This window comes from Metarhizium brunneum, chromosome 1, assembly GCF_013426205.1.
Source record: "Metarhizium brunneum chromosome 1, complete sequence".
NCBI lineage: Eukaryota > Fungi > Ascomycota > Sordariomycetes > Hypocreales > Clavicipitaceae > Metarhizium > Metarhizium brunneum.
This window is the reverse complement of record NC_089422.1, coordinates 841,663-861,144: the sequence shown is the minus strand read 5'-3', so window position 1 is coordinate 861,144 and position 19,482 is coordinate 841,663. Positions and strand designations below refer to the sequence as shown.

General features: G+C 50.9%; 5 protein-coding genes across 5 annotated transcripts; 4 read left to right on the top strand and 1 right to left on the bottom strand.

Annotated features, from left to right (window-relative positions):
* Positions 1–7,060: 7,060 nt before the first annotated feature.
* acr-2_0 (Acriflavine sensitivity control protein acr-2) lies at positions 7,061–9,526 on the top strand (the record flags this gene model as incomplete). Its single annotated transcript, XM_066129533.1, has 4 exons — positions 7,061–7,523; positions 7,593–8,067; positions 8,126–8,822; positions 9,038–9,526. The coding sequence occupies 4 exons, from the start codon at positions 7,061–7,063 to the stop codon at positions 9,524–9,526; spliced, it is 2,124 nt and encodes a 707-aa protein (XP_065985934.1).
* Positions 9,527–11,849: 2,323 nt separating this feature from the next.
* ATG29 (Autophagy-related protein 29) lies at positions 11,850–13,305 on the top strand (the record flags this gene model as incomplete). The annotated part of the gene is made up of 5 exons (XM_066129532.1): positions 11,850–11,921; positions 11,989–12,061; positions 12,130–12,139; positions 12,191–13,134; positions 13,190–13,305. 5 exons carry the CDS (start codon positions 11,850–11,852, stop codon positions 13,303–13,305), a joined length of 1,215 nt encoding a protein of 404 aa, XP_065985599.1.
* A 467-nt stretch (positions 13,306–13,772) lies between these two features.
* Positions 13,773–15,200, top strand: G6M90_00g002580 (uncharacterized protein; the record flags this gene model as incomplete). The annotated part of the gene is made up of 4 exons (XM_014687338.2): positions 13,773–13,840; positions 13,899–14,014; positions 14,070–14,740; positions 14,790–15,200. The coding sequence occupies 4 exons, from the start codon at positions 13,773–13,775 to the stop codon at positions 15,198–15,200; spliced, it is 1,266 nt and encodes a 421-aa protein (XP_014542824.2).
* Positions 15,201–15,344: 144 nt separating this feature from the next.
* On the bottom strand, positions 15,345–16,991 carry G6M90_00g002570 (uncharacterized protein; the record flags this gene model as incomplete). Its single annotated transcript, XM_014687339.1, has 1 exon — positions 15,345–16,991. The coding sequence occupies one exon, from the start codon at positions 16,989–16,991 to the stop codon at positions 15,345–15,347; it is 1,647 nt and encodes a 548-aa protein (XP_014542825.1).
* Positions 16,992–17,265: 274 nt separating this feature from the next.
* On the top strand, positions 17,266–18,783 carry TCD2 (tRNA threonylcarbamoyladenosine dehydratase 2; the record flags this gene model as incomplete). The annotated part of the gene is made up of 1 exon (XM_014687340.1): positions 17,266–18,783. The coding sequence occupies one exon, from the start codon at positions 17,266–17,268 to the stop codon at positions 18,781–18,783; it is 1,518 nt and encodes a 505-aa protein (XP_014542826.1).
* Positions 18,784–19,482: the final 699 nt, after the last annotated feature.

Sequence of the window (19,482 nt, the reverse complement as noted above, 5' to 3'; positions counted from 1 at the left end):
GGTGGTCATGTAAATTAAGACCCCATAGCACGTAATGCTGTCCTGTAAGTGCGTCTTAAAATAACGATACTCAACGCCTGCTGATGCTTTCTCATATGCCTTAGTTAATACGCGAGACTTGGTTTGGTGTAAAGGCTGAACTGGACCGGAAGGATCAGCAACTTGACAAGGAATAGGCAACTTCCCTGACTCTCCATGTTGCCCATTCGCCGCATCAACTACCGTTGAACTACGGAGCAGGGGAGCAAATCTCACATCCAGCATGCAAAAGGCATTCTGCCGGATCTGCGGCGGCATAAACTGAAAGTTTCGACAATCAGGAAATGCTCCCAATGGATTTTGTGTGGTGGAAGTTCCCGCAACATTGGGCGTGAATCAGGCCCATCTGAAATGGCCACGCCTAAGGGCTTCTCCCCGAGCAAGAGGTTTTCCTTGATGGTAAGACTGGACGGACAATGACTTGTTTTATGGAATACTCTCGGTTTGTTCTGTCAGCTCTTTGCCATACATCCATACATATGTACACTGATGATCCGCTCCGAGTCAGGAGGATGGGGTCCAGTCCTGTAGGGAGTGCCCGGTAATCGCACCACACTGTGTACAAGCATCATCAGACCCAGTGTATACTGGCAAATGTTCACATCTCTGTGAATACCTTGTGAAACCAACAAGAGACGAACTGTGGGTTGATTTCTCGGGCACCTGATCGTGCCCTCGATTAAAAACCCTAAATGTGGAAGCGATGTTGGTCTTCCCCAAATTAGAACCTAGAGATCCGCAGGTCTGTGCTCTTTCAGCGCCAGCCATCTGCCGATATCAATTCCGCACCTTAAATCTGCCACGGCGGGATAATGAATAAAAAAAGACGCCGGGCCTTTCCGCGCGAGTGGCTAGACTAGTTCTCTGGCTGATATCGTCGCGAGGAGCTTGTACAAACCATAGTTGTTCAGTATGATGACAGGGGGGAACTGGACTGGTATAAGCTTCGCTCTTCGGGGAACTTTGGCGCCAACAGGTCTGAATTCCACCATACGACGTAGCAAGGCTCGTGTGCTGGTTGTTCCGGGCCTCTGTTCCGCTGGGTGAGCAGGATGACGGTCATCGGTCAGTACTACCTGATGGATTGGGTTGGCATTAGTGAGAGAACGGCATCGCGATTGGTGGATGCCCTTGTGTTTCCATCCTTCAAAGGTGGAGTGTAATGCCGGGGTGACTTCCAGAATTTGAACCGCGGAGGGTTAGAACTTAGGGGTACATATAATATAGGAACTGTTGTCTGGAGCTTCATTTCGACACACATGATAATTTTGACCACGTTTCGGTATAGCTAGAGCATGCATGACACTTTGTCGTTGCACTGGAAACATATGTCAAATAGTCGAGCCTTCGTCGCTAAAGTACTATATGTTCACCTGCTCAGTATTAGACAAGACATGATTGGTTGATCGATATTAGATACCGGGGGAGGATATGGGCCGACCTAGGTAGTACTACCGTAGTAGTCATGAAGGTCGTGGCGACTGAAACAGAGGACACAGAGTCCAATGCATGTATTCCTGGTTCAGCATCAGGGTAAAGTTCAATTTTAATATCCCCTGAACTCCATATGGGGTAAAGCTAGTTGATTGTCTTAGAGAACTATTGGCTTTGTGCGTGGCATAACACAGCCATCTGGACGGTCCGGGGAGGGGTTTCTGGACACCTCCTTGGCCCGCCCAACCTGCTGAGCGGCGCATTGTTTGTTGAAACCAGGCATAATAATAACTGGGAGGCACCCAGGTATGTAATAAGGTACGTACTTGGTATGTAGTATTGCTGGTCGCAGTTGTGGCTTTGCATTGGGATGAGAAATGGTATTTACGATGCAAAGCTGAAACGGGGCACAGGTTTGGCAGCTCGAGCACATATCGATCAAACATTGAATGCATTCAATCATCAATGTTGGTGCCTGGCAGGCCGACGCAGGCAATACATGGTACAATCCAGCCGACAGGGAAAGCGCGACTATCAAAGACCCAGCAGGGAAGTTCGGTGTCGCAGGCGGCGGAAGCAGCCTCCAGCTCTGGACAGTTCAGCTCCACTTGCATCTCTTGCATTACTTCTCTTGCATCTCGTCTTCGTTTTGGTTTGTTTCTTTGTTGGAAGCGTGGCAACTTGCAACTACCCCCAGGCAGGGAGGACTGCCTGCAATCTACCTTGTCTTCAACGTTGCCACTTGTCTCGCATTATTTCAGGAAACTCGAGATGTAACCCAAGCTACGCATTGAATAACATACATACAGTGCATTTGGCCGAGTCGACACCAACATTTGGTCGGCATCATGCGATGGAACCTGCTCAAGATGGCCTCCCCAGATAACTTGGGAACCAACCATTGCTCACCATACAACCCCCAGGGCCTGTGCGGTTCTGTGCCTGCTGGGATCATTCCTGGGGGGCACCCATGACAAGCACCAACCAAACTCCCGCTAGACTTGCTAAAGTTCCAGAAAACAAAAGGACTTTTGGGAATGGGGTCCGTTTCCGAAGCAAAGAACTGCTACTTGATCCCCAAGATTTCTCACTCCGCTCGAGTTGTTCGAGCATTACACAACGATTCTCTTGGCCTGTTGCTGTAGGGCACAAGGCCAACTCGACGCCAAGCGTAGCACTTTTGCTGGGGAATGTTTCTCAGCCAACCAAGTAAGCTGTTTATTTCGGTGCGAATCCCGGGCATACATGCATTGAGCCACTTGAATATCCCAATGCACTAAAAATATGGTTTGCTAATTGCCTTTGGGGAATGGTAGATTCCTTATGAGCCACTCGGGTCGCAAGGCTGATCGAACCTCACCCCCCCCATCAAAGGCAATTAAAGCTGCGTCTTGGCCATGACCCTCGTGCTGACTCGTAGAAATGCCAGGCACTCAAGAATTTGACTTTGCGGCATCCAGAAAGGCTGCTGCCATGGCAGAGCCAGTCGCCCAATGACGCCTGTTCGGGTATGTCACCCATCGCGGACAGGACCACAATCAGATGCCAGTACTAGCTCGTTCGGTTAAACTGTTTGGTCCGGCCCTGGGAGCCGAGGAGAAGGAAACAGATACCATATCGGCGGCCTTTATGCACGGCACAAACAGGCTTGAAGTGATGACGAGAGGCTGTGCATCATTCCGTCTCGCTTCCAGTCATGATCTGGGCAAGGATCTACCATGCCAACCCACGCGACAGGTGGAGAGCTAAACACGACCAGCCATGCTGCGGTGATGCCCCTGCTAGCGCTTAAAAGTGTTATTAATTTTGGTAGAAGTCTCCGACTACTCTTCACGACTCCGAACGTGCTGGTCAGATCGTTTCCGAAAACTCCGCAGCACAAGGGATTTAAGAGGTGCATCGCCTGGTACGTATTGCAAAGAACAGCTATAATACTACGTGCAATTCTACGGGCTGATGGTGTCTTCCCAATCTGGATGGCATCCATGAGCAATTTGCGACGTCGCACAGTCGATGCCAGAGAATTGCTACGCCGAAGCTTTTACAGCCGTTAAATTATGTTGTGTATGACGTGTATACAGTGGTTTCCCCGACCAGTGGTTTGACCCGCAAGACACCGTATCTATTTAGGCCTCTTGTCGCCTCTTCCCAGGTAGCAAGTTGTAGTTCGCCGCATAAGTGTTAGTTATCGACGTCTGGTAGTCTCCCACACCTATTTTGTCATTCTACAGCTATTCGCCCATGTATACGCTGACCGGTTCAGCGAGCGGGACTTTTGGGTGCTACAGCTGCCACAAAGAATACAACATCCCAATTCGGCGCCCAACCTGCGGCAGAATGTGACCTCGCGATCGACCCTGCAGTGATCCGTGGTGATCCTGGCTTGACAGTTGTTGGAGCCCCGCGGACCATGGTGCAACATCATCGTCAATTTACACAAACTGCCGGAACCCGTCATCTGTCCCAACCCCGCAAACACAGGCGACTGCGAGACGTTCTGCCAAACATTTTTGTACGGAAGAACAAGTTGCCGTATCAGCATCGATATGTTAAATGCTGCATCTCCTTTGCCGACCCGCGGTGAAAATCTTATATCTCTACTCTGCGCAGCAAGGCAAACGCGTCCTCTTGGGATCTTCAACCAGCAGCTCGGTTCAGCAACAGGCTAGTGCGGCAAATTCTTCGGGGAGATATATATGCATCCTGTCTCCTCAAGCACCCCAGACGCCAACTCAGCTCCTTCGTAACCTGAGATCGTATATAATGGCATGCTTCAGTTCTGTCGCCGCTGACAACAATCCGACCGGGATCATACCCCATAATTCATACAGGAGAGGGCAGCTTCCATGTCAATCTCCTCATTTACACATAGTATCGCTATTCGACAAGCATAGTCAATACTGCCGTCACTCGAAATAAGACATGCTGTTGATGTTGGCACCCCATCTCGATATTGAACGCATGGCTCGATTTCGAACTTGCCTTCACGATCCCTTGGGCAGTCATTGGCTGGTGCACGAGCCAATTACACCGCCGCTCGATATTGGTAATTCAGCGTTGACTTCTCTTACGTAGTGCCTTGTGGAATGTTAAACAGTACAGGGACATCGGTGAAATCGGGTGTCCAGAATGGTATGACTGTGACAATAGCAAATGAACCTTGGATCAAATTTCATTTTTCACGTCTGCCTGCTTCCTGGATTAAATACGTCGCTACCCACACTCACACGGTCGTTTTCTCCGAATCCAAGGGACCACTGAGTTTTACTATGGGAATTTCCGGAGTCTGTGAAGGCAATTCTCATGATGAGCCTGGTCAGCAGCCTGTTATATAGCCACAAGGGGGTGAGGCTTGGCAAATAAGAACAGGCGCGTCCTGTGTGAAGATGCCACCACCAGGAGACTTGCATCGGTTGGGTTCATATTCCTTCGGGGGGCGACATATAAAACAAAGTCCGCCATCTCCTATAGCTGATCTGGAGCAACAAGGAGAACAACAATAACCAATACGATCGCATCTCAAGGCAACATGATACGACGTTGCTTTTTGTCCCCCCACTGGCAAACACATTGCACCCCATGTTCACTCCACTCCAGCAAATCTGTTTGTGCGTCATGAACCATGAATGATTCGATACGGAACGAAGCGCCCGTCAAAGAACATGCTGCCGGTCCAGACCAGGATTCGGCACCCACAGCACCGCGGGTTTGACCGCATTAAGAGACCTGCAGCAGACGCAGATGCAGACGCAGCAGGGGTCCTGAAAATGACTTTTGGGCGCAGGCCCGAAATATCACATGGCAGTCGTCCAGCTGGTGCAAGATACATACATACTTAAGGTATGTATGGATGCCGCGCCACATGCCCTATCAGTGAAGAGTCGTCTTGAAAGCGCGGGCAACAGTGGCGTCGTGCATGTCATTTCGGTCCCGCTGGCTAGTACCGGCTTGACATGGCAAGGCCATGCGCCTTATTGGAGGGACAAGGCGATTGGTGAATGGGTGAAGCAAAAGTGCTTGTGCGCTTGCAGCCGCGCTCCGGAGACGCACAGATATATCAAAGTTGGGGGGGAAGCTGACTTCTTGGGCTAAACCAACCGGAGACCAAATATGCAACAAAAAAAGCTTGGTTGAGACGCCACCCTTTTTGATGGCGTCTGGATGATGCCCTTTGGAGCATTTCCTGCAGGGGCATTCTCGAGGCGATCTGTCATGGTGCCGCCGCTGTTGGTGCTTGCCATTTGCAAATGACTCGGAGTTTGGGGCGGGCGAGGTTTGGAAACTCTGAGACTGTTGTCTCACAACGAATGTGGCCACCTGACAATGCTTGAAAGAGCTACTACTGCTCTCAGTAACACCGAAGTTCGAGGAATGAGCAAATCTTGGGAGACGGATTTGCTTTTCAAGCTTCGAGCTAGAGTTTAGACACTGTCGCATTTTGGATGGAGAATCGGGAGATTTACTCCGCAGGGCGCATCCGCCCCGGATCTTGCCAAGCGGAATGGTGCCTTGGTTGAGTGCGCGATAGGTTGACCGCATGAGGTGAGGATCCCCTCAATATTGCCTTGAGCGGCCCTCAAATGCCGTGAAATAGAGTCCCGGCATTCACAGACCTCCGTCGCTCGTGTGCGATGGGTGGGATACAGGGCCCATCAGATCAGACTCGAAGAATTAAACAACACTGACAAGTGACATATCGAGCACTTGGCCGCGAAATTTGTGGTCCTGGATAGGGCGTTTGGTCAGATTGATATGATGTATTTCTGGACATCATCATCCTGGGCAAGACCCAGGTTTCTGAGCATTCTTACTATGGGGCGTACGTCCTTTATATTGTTACACCGTCAATGGGATGAGCTGCAGCCATGACGACCCACATGCCAAATCAAACTGTAGAATTGCAGTAGAGCATGAATACTTTGGGAGTTCCTGTCGAATGGTAGACATGTTTTGCTAGGTTCGTGGGCTAATCGGCTGGGCCTTCAGGGCTGGTGTAACCATCAACGACCTCGATATTGAACATCTCTGAAAGTTGAGAGATGAACAATGGGACGGGACTTTGCTGTAAAGGAGTTGAAATGTTGGAGACAGGAGTCCTAAATTCTCCAAGTATGGTGACTTTCTGAGGGTCATCGAGTTGGTTATTATAAAGACGAAGGCTGTCTTCACTAGGGCGAGGTGCCCTTGAGCTTAAATTAACATTCCAGTAACTAGCATTATAGCTGGAATATGAGAGAAAAAAACGAAAAAAAGAAAAAAGAACACGCGCCGTCTTTATGCTCGACGTGGTAAGAGAAATCAACCTGTTCGCACAACCAATCAAAGCAAAGCTTAAAAAGAAAAGTGCGCCTTGGCTGCCTATTTCAGTCTAGCGCCAAACTTTCAGTCAATACCTCATGGCCCAGAGTCATTACCTCATTCAAGCTCGGCCGCAAAAAACGCCGAGACACATTTAGCCGTGAAACGCAAAAGGCAAAGAGAAGGCTTTCCGTCCTTCGAATCGATATGCATGCTGCACAGATGGGCCGACAGGCTCAATTGACTTGGGATTACCAGATACAGCAAACCTCCAGGGCTACTCGAAGCCATGGACTCGACCAACCCGCCGACCAAGCCCTGCCACAACTGTCGGCGACAACGGCTCCGGTGTGACCAGTCATACCCACACTGCAACAAATGTACTGCCGCTGGAAAGGAATGTCTTGGATATGGGAAACTGTTCCGCTGGACAGGCGCGGTCGCCAGCCGCGGCAAGCTTGCTGGGAGGACGTCGAGTGCTCCTGTAGACGCAGCTGCAAGGACGGCGGCTCGAGCAACAAGAGTGGCCGGAAAGAAGGCTGATTTGGATTTCCTTACGCCGAGCAGCTCACCTCCTTCTTTGTGTAGTGATGCGGGAACCCCGGTGGACATGTCCATGTCAGAATATCAGGGTGATGCGAAACTGGTTTTAAGATCACCATCGCCAGAGGGTGTTGTTACCAGTCCGTGGGCTTTGGCAGATCCTCTGTACCAGGATATGCAGTATGATCATCGGTATTACCTGTCGTATTGTAAGTTTGGACATGTCTACATCTCTTGTTGGTGGTGGTGCGGTTGGCTAATTCATCCCATCCGGAAAGTTACGAATCGAGTCTGTAAAGATCTTGTATCTCAAGACATTCCGGAACGCAACCCGTTTCGTGGCTTGCTTCCATTGACTAGGGCTCACCCACTCCTGCAGCACATTATAGTCGCTGCATCGGCGGCACACATGTCGAACTTGGTTCGTGCTCCGCTGGCACATCACCCGAAGGGTGTGGACGACGGTGTTACTGTGGGCATTGAACAAGCATCGCGTCGCGCACTCCAGGACGCGCTGGTCGCCAAATCCAAGGCGTTGACCTTGATGCGTGGTGCGGTAGAAAACATCAAAACGACTGGGGGTGATGTTGTGCTTGCTGCCGCTCTCTTCTTCATCAACGTCGAGTTGATTGAGTCGGGGAAACATGGCTGGAAAGCTCACCTTGAGGGGGCTGGGAGAATCATGTCCTTGTTACAACCTGATAGTGTGGCAGATACTGCCTTGCGAGACTACATGCTGTCGGATTGCTTTATGTAAGTTGGGGGGGAAAGCGCGCTGCCGTTTCGATTTGTGCGACTGACGATTGAAAAGCTACTTCATCCTGGCTTCTGCATTCATGCCTGCGGCCTCGTTTGACACCCAATCCTACTTCCAGCCATCTCAGATTCCTTTCATACTCCAAAGAGCAGCAGCCAACAGCTACCTCTGCTGTCCTCCTGAAATTCTCACCATTCTACATTCGGCCTCCCAGTTATCCAACGTCTCTCCTGACATCGCTTCCGAAGAAGACGTCAGGGCAGCAGGTCTAGTCCTCATCCAGGAAGCTCAAGCTTTTGACATCAATGGATGGGCCAACGATGTTCGGAATATGTCTTATCTACAGGATGCACCAATTCAAAGCAGAATTCACGCAGGGTCAGCTCACCGCCTTGCAGCATGTCTATATATTTTGCAGGCGATTCCATCGATGAGCCAAATGAACGATCACGGTCAAGTGGCGGAGGCTCTGAGCCGCGACATATTTAAGCATCTGTCCAGCATTCCCGACAATGATCCCAATTTCAAGGCTACGACGTGGCCGACTTTTATTGCGGGAGCCGAAGCTGGCGGTCGCGCTAGGAGGGAATGGGTCATGGACAGATTGCAGCGGCTTGTGAGATCCTGCCCCTGGGGTTTTATATACACCGCTATGGAGACATTGCAAGTCATTTGGGACCTGGACAACAAAGGTCAAGGGACCAAGAGCTGGGTTCAGACTTTAAAGGACCCACAAATGAACTTCCTTATGGTATGAGAGAACTGCAATGCTATATTGGCCAAAAACGGGGTTGAGATTCTATGGAAATCATGGCATCGTCATGGGTGAAACATAGTATATTTTCTTATTATAAGCAGAGGTCAGTCAGCCCCGCCCTGTTTTGAGGCGGCCGCTGACTGACTCATCGCATTCGCAGGACTTGGCCTGCGACATTTCAATGTCGATTCCTTTGCTGATGGATAAAGCAAAGATCAAAGAATTTCCAAGACATCTGGGGCATTGCCATGGATCAGATTACCTCAGACCGCATGTTACCAAGCTCGCAACAAGTGCGTTGCCTCGACCGCTTAAGCATCCTGGACGATGACGCAGAGGGCGAAGATAGCCTGATGCCGTTTTGGCTTCTCCTACAAAATATCTTGTCCGGAAAGCGGAATTCTTCGTCGGGGGTCTTATTGAAGTGTCGGATACAATATCCAACTGCTTTCGAGGATCCTCTGGTACTGCCGGGGACTATAGCATGCTCAAACAAGTTGTCGACGATTTTGGGCCCAAGTTCTCCTCCACCATATGCCGAATATCGTGCAGACTGCATTGGGACTACCCGAACACTTCCCACGCGGAAACATCAAGTCCCTCAATTCTGGCGATCGCTTGCGTTTATCCAGAACGGAAATTGCCTGCTTGGCGGCGCAACAGTTTCTCTGTACGTTATCCGCGCCGTCGTGGCGTGATGACTTTGGTGTTTTGGTACAACTCGTCGCAGCGACACCCAAAAGCCGTGGAGATGTATATCACAGCGCTATTCGTCTATGTTGAAATGCTGCATATTTTTCACGCCATCTCAGACTCTGAGCAGATCGAGTACTCGCTCCATGCTCTTGGCAGCGATACAATCCTCAACCAAACAAGGAACGAAATTCCGCTCCGTCAAGCATCTGTCGTCAGCGTACCAAGCTATAGTACTCTGCAGCAAGAGCTTACTTGTCAAGGATCCAACGGAGCTGTCGCCGCATCCGCCAACAAGAACATTGGCTTCGGGGAATCCGCCACCCAAGAAGGAATCTACGTTGGCAACTGTCCAGAAGCATGTCCAGCTGTTCTAGTCACGCCGACTCTGGGCCCCGACCAAGTCCTAGTCATTACCGGCGCTAGATCAATCCTTCGCATTATTGGGCAACGTTGCGCAATCTCACGGTCTATTCTGGAACCACCTCCTAGGGAGGACGGATGCTATTCATGGGTGCCCTTGAGATGGATGAGATTGATGAAAACGACGGATTACTCCTTGATCTGAAGCCGGAGAGTCTCAAGCGGGAGATTCTTAAAAGCTTACACCGCTTTTTCTGTTGGGGGGGGGCTGTTGAGCATTGAATGGTGATCCGGATGTGAAGAGGTGCAGCTTGTGGATAGCAACGCCTTTGACTGGGAAGGAAATGCGGATTCTTTGCGACCCGTCGCAGGGCGAATTTTCGATGTCGTTTGAGAGGGTTGGCTGCCAGTTTGGTAGAGCCTCGACAGTCGCGGACTTGAAAAATCGGCTTCATAGCATTCCGAAGTGGATAAACCATATTGGGACTGTAGAAATTTTGAACGAGTATAAATCTTGTTTCTTCTGGTCGGCGGTGGTGCGGAGCGGAGGGCTGGTCAAGATCGTGTTCTATATTACCGGTACTAGACAATTATAAACATGATGTATTATTTTCAAGGGACTCGTCACTATTGGAGTGCTTGTTAGGGATTTCATGATTGCGTGCCCAGCCGTTCTGCGGCTCGCCTGTATGCAGCTGGCAGACGTTATTGATTGGATGTTTCTCTTGTCTTTGTAGCGTTACACCGCATCGCACTACCGTACAAACCGTATACTGTGTTACACTCCGCTGTTCTTCAACTCAGGGTCATGGAGAAAAACGTATCGATGGAGGAAAACGTATCGGTGGAGGAAAACGTATCGGTGGAGGAAAACGTATTGGTGGAGGAAAACGTATCGATGCGCTCTCCAATGAATCGGACAGAAAAGGGTTTATTCTGATGCAATGGAATCCATAATGGAAGCAGGCCGACGAGGCTCAACATGGTCACTGCGACAAACGATAAACACCCTCAAACTCTAAGCCTCGCGGCGCATATACTGAGCATTTACTGTCCAAGGTCATGCCCAGCCTACTTGATTATGCTCTAGACAAGATCTGTACCCTGACAATAGAGTACGTTGCTGCGCAAGCTTTTCTGGACGATACCCGTACCCATATTCAGAATGACAGTACATTGGGGAGGTTCGGAACTCGGAATGCTCAGTGTTGTCGCCGCAGTGCGTCCCATCAGCGAGTCCGGGATGTCTGTCGCTCAAAATAGGCTCCCCGGCGTCTTCAGGCTTGGGATCGGTCTCCAAGTCAATATTGGCGGCGATGTGGATGGCGGGAGGAGCATATAAGCCGAGCCACTTTGCGCTGAAGCCTGAGAAATGAAGTCAAAGTTGGGGAAGAAATGTAAATACCCGGATGCAAATACTGATATACTACACTGTATCGAAACTGTGCATCAAGAAAGGTTGCGCCGAAACGTGCGGACGCAAGACTTGATGGTAGAGTACTAGTCGGCGAAGTCCCGCAAGTGCGCCAAAAGGTTAAAAAATACGGAGTATTGAAGCGTCACATAAGGTTTGGGTGGGTGTTGGTGTGGCTTTGGCATGATCTAAGCTTTGCAAATGATGTGGTCGGAGCATGCCAATTTATTTGCTTCTTTCGGGGGGGATGTCGAAGACGTCGTCAATTGGGTGTCCATGGTTCCCCCACGTGGCTGAATGCATTTGATGCTTACGTAAAGTGCCCAAGTACCGCCCCAGCCTGCCTGGCCTGTCAGCCGAGTGAGAGCTGATGCTGGGGTCCCAGATCCACCACGCAAGCTAATGCCTGCCACTTCCTGATGTTGTCATCTGGTCTTATCGATAGACCCCAACATTTACTTCCATCAGCTATACCACCTGAGCTCTGACCATTTCCCATTCCCATCTCGCCATCCTCGCCTGACAGTGGCTTGCTCAGGGACATCATCGACATGTCCCAGCCAAAGTATACGGTGTTTGTGAGGGTGCCCATACCCAGGGGAGACTTTGTTGATCCTCCTCCCGTAAGTTCAGATAGTAGGAGTGCCACCATTGGCCGCCTCTTGCAATGGCTCCTGACCTGTGACCTAGGTCCATTGGGATTCGTCCAAAGACGAGGCTTTGTGGAAGATTCTTTCTGGTGCAACGCAAACCGAGATTGACTGTGAGTTGCCTCCTCCCATACGCTCCCAATTTGGCAGGTGATGTGATGCTGACCTCAACCTTGCGCAGGGAGTCAAGTGTATGTTTGATCATCCAACACCCCGCAATGGATATTCTGACCATGATGCAGTGCTGAACGATTCGATGTCCCCGTCGATTTCCTCCTTAAGCAAGTCGCGTACTTGACTGAAAGACATGCGTCGCAGGTTCGAGCCCAAGTCCGAAAGGCTACGGCCGCAGCGAAAGGCTCAGCTGCCCCGTCTCCCATCCCTGGCGCAGAACCGACTGGGTCATCATATCAACGCGCTCCATCTGCCCTTTCAGGACGACGAGACTCGCCGATGCCGCGACCTGAGGGTGCGCTGAGTGGAACGCCGCTTTCAATACCTATACGCCCGAATATGAGTCGTGATACGTCTGGCAACACTACGATTCTGAAGGATGTCGCTAGTTCATCTTCTCCGCGCCATGGTACGTCGTTCCCGGGCAGAGCGGTCGACCAGGCAGGCAGGAAGAGACTATCGTCACTACCGATACCGTCACCTACAGCAAAATCGCCCGAACCGCAGGCCGACCATCGCCACAATGAAGCGATTTCTCCAGGACCTGCTGAATCCAGCTCCAATGAATCGTCTGACGAGGAATCCAGCCCCGCACAGTCTCGAATTATCCGCCGCCCACCACGATTTCAACAACAGGAAGCTGCGAAAACGTATCCTGATGACGGAGATGATGAATTGGAGCCCGCGTTTCAACCGTTCCAGGCTTCAGATCAGCCAGGTCAAGACCTGGCTTCAACACTGAGGGGAGATGGACGGGCTTCTGGTCGACGAAACCACAAGAATCCCATGCGGGAGTACCTTCACCAATCTCAAACGTCCGACGATTCGTCCACAGGCTCGCCTACTGCGATACCAAGGCCGAAATCGAAGGAATCCAAGATACCTGGACCACTCTCTCCACGGCGAACTGCGGAGCTGGCAGGACGCAGTCCGAGCGGCAAGGGAAAGGCGAGTTCTCGCGAGGGCAGTGATGGGACTCCCAGCATGGGAAGTAGTTTTAGTGATCTGGATGGTAGGTTTACGAAGCAGGCGGGCCTGGAGTCCAGTTTTATGCTAACAATATCTAGACGCATCAGTAACCCAATCCGCTCTTGAGGAAGCTCTTGCAAGTCACATGAATCGAGGCGCCAGCAGCCGATTTAGCATCAGTCAAGCGTTCAGAAGTCGATACACGCAGGGTTGAGGCCAACTTTTCAATGATAAATGGAGGGGAATCGGGCCGGCGTTTTGGATGGAATTATGTACAATGGAGCCAGGCGTTTGGGCGGCTATTCTCTGTGGATATTCTGCGAGATATTTGTCCTTCTGACTCTCATCCTGGCGGGATGAAGTTCCGAAGTACAAAAGACCCTTCGGTTTCAAATTATGCGATGCCTATTGTAATTTGAAAAGACTAATACTATTGGAAAAATCGATCAATTTGGTGACTAGAATCGTAAAGCAGGGAACTGCGGGTGTTTGCCAGTATTGTGGATGGGACTTTGAACCGTTTGCACCTGCCGGACAGCCGGCAGCGCTTGTGCCCTGTTTGCAATGTCAGTGACTCCGCAATCACATCTCGAAACTCGTTTTATTTCTATGTTCCTCGTATTGACAATTGTGAACTTCCAACGCAACATTTGTCCAGTTCACCTCAAAACAATCGCCGTCATGTTTCGCCGACATTGGTCTGGCCTTCCCAAAGATGCGACCTTTCCATCTGACCTGAAAGGCTTGGGGTCTGTTTCAATCATCCCGGCGCCTAAACTATCACGACACGCAATCTAATAATAGCAGATACTTTGTGAACGACGACGATGAAATACGATCTGTCGAGAGCCCAGAACAATATTTCAAATTCTTCATAAATAAGAATGAGCGGATAAACCAGTGTCAGAGGTTCGAATTTGACAGTACGTTCCCTGTTGCATTCGAGGAAAGGAACTACCATTAAAATTGGGTGATTAGAAGCCTTGGAAGACATTATTCATCAGCGTCTCGTTGCTGAGGGACTAGATAAGGTTGCTTTACCACTAGGAAGCACGACTTCGGAAAAGCACATAGTTGTGTTTGCGACGCCTGACTTGCCTTCAAAATCTCGGATTATTGTATTCTTCGGCGAGCCTACCAAAGTATTGGGCATGCTGGCCGGCCGAGTGGCTAATGGGCCTGGTGGTATTAACAAAGGCTCATTAGTTTCTGTCGTTCAAGAACTTCAAAAACAAGTCGCCTCCAATAAAGATTCGTCGCCGCCTGGCGTGTTCATTGCCAATCCTGGCCAGTTGTATTGGTGGCCCGAGGGTCGCCGCATGCTTACCGCGACGGACAGCACGGCGATCCCGTTGCCAAGCCTTGTTCATGCTGGAAGGCGACATATTCCTGAAATCAACACCGTCATCGCACATGAAACACCAGAAAAGCATGTCGAGTCTGTTTTTAGTACGTTGCTCCAGGTGATGAGCGAACGCACAAAGGTCGATCTGATTGCCATTGGGCAGAGCTGCGAACTGGTGACCAAGTTCTTGGACGATGCGACAAACTGGCACGCTTGGAAGGATCATCTCGATGCTATGCTTCTCATGGGAACAGTCTACCCAGCAGATTTAACCAACCAAGCGCTTCGAGACTTCACGGCAAAGGTAAGTCGTACCGCATCCCTTGCCACCAGTAGATACTGATTAATTCTAGCGCGCCCGAGCGTACATCGTTTCTACGGAGCCCCTGGATACTCCCCTCGCGCCCCCTTCTGGAAATGAGGAGGAACAAATCCCAGCTTTCGGGTGTCCGTGTTACTCTTCCTCCGAGCCGTTCTACGCTGAAATGGTTCTCATACGTGCTCTCAAACCGGCCCTTCAATATCTGGAAACTGTAGCCCTGACCCCGGGATATGAAAATGACGATATTCTAGTAGCGGAGAAGCCTAAGCAAGAATTTACTGATAAGGACTGGGAGAAGGTAGCTGACTCGGAAAAGCCGTTGATCCGGGTCGTGGATGCGGACCTTATGAAGCAAGAGGTGAAGAACCGGAAGCGGTGGAGAAAGTTCCTAGAGAACGGAGAAGCTTGTGACACTGATTCGTCTGACGACGAAGAGGTGTGATATTCCAAGAAACGGTATAAGGAGCTAACAGAGTCAGGCACATGGGAAATTATGATTGTTTGCAAGATCGATGCAGGGTATACGAGAGGGTATTTTCAAATTATTTGCTTGATACTAATATACAAATCCTCGAGAAAACATACATCATGCCTTGAAATAAGACCAAATTCCCATCCTGGGTGGAGTTACGTCTTCCATTAATTCTCGTGTCCTCCTGATGCGCTCCTCAACCACAGCCTCTTCTGCTGCCCATCGACCCTCGGCATCCTGAGGCCCACCCCAGAAAGAAAACAGCTTAGACTTTGCGTCAATGTTCCGAGACTCCTCTGCCTTTGCCAAGAGGGATACCATTGTGGTCCAGTTTTCTAGGCCTGTGCCCAGACACTCACGACATATCTGCTTCGTCTCTTTATCCTTGCTCGCGGATCCAAGCGCGCGCATTTGTTCCTCTGCCAAATCAACACCGTCCCTAGTCCAAGCCAACCCCTCATCTTCCGATGAAGTGGCGTACAAGATCTCGCCAATATACAAGTCAAGGGATGCCTCCTGGCATCGCTCATAGGGAGTTCTCCACGGCGGTTGGGTGCCATCTGGTGCCGGGGCCGGATAGGCTGGAGGACCGAAGAACCTCACAAATCGTTCGTATGGAGAGAGCATCTTGGGTTCTGTCCGAATCGCAGGGGGCGGGGTATCTGATAGAGAGCGGCGCGCTTTGAGAAGAGAAATGTAGATGGGGAGGGCAGATGAGACATCTCCCCGTCGGGCTTTGTAGTTGGCGATGGCTGTCAGAGCATCGAGAACGTTCATCGACGGCGCTGGAGCATTACTTTTGACGATGAACGTTTTGGGGTCGTACGGTAGCTTGGAGGGGTCGAGTCCGGTGGATGCCTCGGCCAGGGCGAGACTATACAGCGCCTCCGAGCCTTCTTGTCTGTGTTTGAACTCCATGAAGGTGGCGTACTCGAGCGCCGCCTCCATCTTTTGGCGAGGCGACAGTCCGGTCGTCGCCAGGATCTTCACGTACCAACTGTCTGCGGCTGGATACGCCGGCTCGCAATCCTCCTCCCTTGGTGCGTGCGGTCGTCCCGGTGGTATGGGTTTCGGCCGTGGATTCGAGGGGCCAATGACGAACTCGGGCGCGCTTACCACGTTGCGCGTTGTGTCCCTCAGCCATCCGTCGACGTGTTCTGCGGCCTTGGCCGCCAACATGATTGCCTCGAAGTATCCGCGCCTCCATTCTTCCGACTTGGCTGAGATGTCGCAGTTGATGAACTCCCCTGGGACCTCGAGGCTCGGATCGACTTTGTCGCTTAACTTGACTACATTCCCGCCGCCGAGTTTGGGATCCTCTAGTCGGATAACCACTCCCCGTGCCAGCTCTAGACACCGCGCCCAGTTGACTTCGCCATCCTTGGGGTCCCGGCAGCTCTGCGCGTCGCGGAGAAATTTCCTCGTCAGGTAGTGCCATTCGTGGGGCGTGGGGGACTCCCGTTCTGATGTTTCCTCATTGACTGCAAAGAAGATCAAGATGCCGCAGATCGCGAGGCCCCAGACTGTGATGGTGTATCTGACGACTAGCTTTGCTTCGTGTTTAAGCCACCTTTTGCGCTCGGAGGTAAATGATCGGGCGATGGAGGGGCTCGCTTTCGGGACCAGGAGGAAGGGCAAGCTTGGTCGGGATGTCGTGGATGTGAATTTAGTTTGGTTTGCGAAGGATCGTGTGCAGATTAATCGTGGATTAGATGAGGGGAGGACGGCCTGTTGCCGGCGCATGACGAGCCTGGCACGCATGACTGATGGTGTGGCCCAGCGGGCGCCGTTTCGAATGAAGGTGTTGCCAGCCGTCTTAATATTCTAATGAATTGAAGTAACTAGAGCTTAGGCAGACGGACGACCCGCAGCCAATGATGGTGGCTGCCTTACAAAAAGTGGAGGTGACTAAGCAAAATTTCATCATCAAAGTGGAACCTCAAAAGTCGGTTCAATATGAAAATACTCAAACAACAACGGCCAATGAGGCGAATCGGCGGTTTAGGATGGTGATTTCCGGTATCTGATGGAAAATATGGCTTCCTTCTTTTCAGATACCCTTTCAAGCCACCGGTTTCATCTTTTTGCGACAGCTGTGCTGTCTGGCGCAACCGTTGCACTCATTCTGGGATATCAAGGCCGGGAGCGAGAGCAGAGACTTTCTGAGCTCAAGAGATCTATACCCTCTCCGGGAGATGGCGGCCATCATACGAATCGATTGAACAACTTTGGAGCGTCTTCAGAATCAGCAGTCGACAAGGAAGATGCTCGCAACCAGGCCCTTAGCAGAAGGGCGTTAGCCGGAGATTTCGATGAGGAACTCATTCTCGAACAGCTCGCTCGGAACAGGGTCTTTCTCGGCCCTGAAGGGCTCACGAAATTGCGCGGCTCATTTGTCATTGTAGTTGGCTGCGGTGGTGTCGGATCGCATTGCGCTGCGTCACTTGCGCGCTCCGGCGTGAGCAAGATCCGGCTTGTTGACTTTGATCAAGTCACGCTGAGCTCCCTGAACAGACATGCTGTTGCTACATTGGCGGATGTTGGTATTCCAAAGGTTCACTGTCTTCAGCGGCGACTGATTGCCATCGCACCGTGGGTCAAGTTTGATTTACAACAAGAAAAGTTTGATGGGTCCGTGGCATCGCGGATGCTAGGGCCTTGGGAAGATGGCCGACAGCCCGACTTCATCGTTGATGCTATCGATAATATCGATACCAAAGTCGAGTTACTAAAATACTGTTACGACCACAAGCTTCCAGTGATCAGCGCAATGGGAGCTGGTTGCAAGAGCGATCCCACTAGGATTGTCATTGGCGACATTGGTGCAAGTCGCGATGATGGCCTATCACGGGCAACAAGACGACGTCTTAAACTACTCGGTATCACCAGCGGCATCCCCGCGGTATATTCAACAGAACAATCTGGAGAAGGCAAGGCAGAGTTGCTTCCCCTTCCCGAGGAGGAGTTTCAAAAAGGGGTGGTGGGTGATCTCAGCGTGATGCCCAACTTTAGGGTCAGAATACTGCCCGTGCTAGGAACTATGCCTGCTATTTTTGGGCTCACAGCGGCAAACCATGTCATTCTGAGCATTACGGGCTATCCACTAAATTATGTCCCAGCCAAGGGACGAGAGAAAATGTACGAAGGAATGATGACCTTTGTCCAAGGCTCCGAGGACAGACTTGCACGAATGTTGGGCTTGGATACAGTCGGCCTGAAGACGCCTCTTACCTCTGGTGACGTGGCCTTTCTGGCAGAAGAGCTGTATCATGGACGCAGCGCTGTCAGTGGCATATCGACAAAACTGGTTCTGACTCGTTGGCAGCGACCAGAGGACACAAACATGAGTGTCATCGGAGAGGGCAAGGATACCCAAAAATGCTCCACCGTGCGGCTACGAGATCTCGTATGTATGACCAAAGAGGAAGCAACCAGACATGAAAAGGAGATCTTCAAGGCTAGAAAAGCTCTTGGAGAAGTGTATGATACGGAAATGATTGACCGGATCGAGGCAAAACTGGCAGTGGCTGCCAAGTATGAATCGTATCGATAGATCTGGAATCAAAATTGGCGATGAACGAGCCGCATATATAGCCGGAATGCATGCCTTTTGAGTATCGGATGTGAACGTCGGCTCTGGTACACCAATGGTCCGCCTGGTCAGCTTGTGACATGTGTTGCACATACACAAGCACAAAAGATGCCTTTTCGGGATGTTGTGCGATTTCACGGCTGCTACCGTCGTCAACGCAGAAAATCTAGCAGGACTTACCGATTGTGTTCTCTGCAGATTGCCCAATCTAGATGCCCAAAAACGCAGAACTAAGGCTTGGGGGGGAAAGCGCTTGGCTGCAGGGCGAATTAAGCGGGAGATGAGACGCTAAACTCGCTTTTTACGGTGAGACGTGGACGGGAACCGACGCCAGGTTTTATCTTGGGGCTGTTCTCGGCCATTTGCTTTCTCGTGTAATTCATGTTCGGATAACGCCATAATATGGTATCTTTTGCTGCCGCGACGCAAGTATCTATTCGCAGGCGGTGATGGTCTGAGATCGGTCCAATCGGCAACCCTGGATATGCACACTTGTTGATTTGACCAATCCGAGGCTATCATTGACATATATCTTAGCAAATATGTTCACCATTTAGTAACTCAGCCCGAGTCAACATGACTTTCGGCAAAGGAAACTCACCGCCCTGCGCACGACGTCGAGCAAAGACTTTTTTGTGAAATCCGGGCTGTCGACGTGAC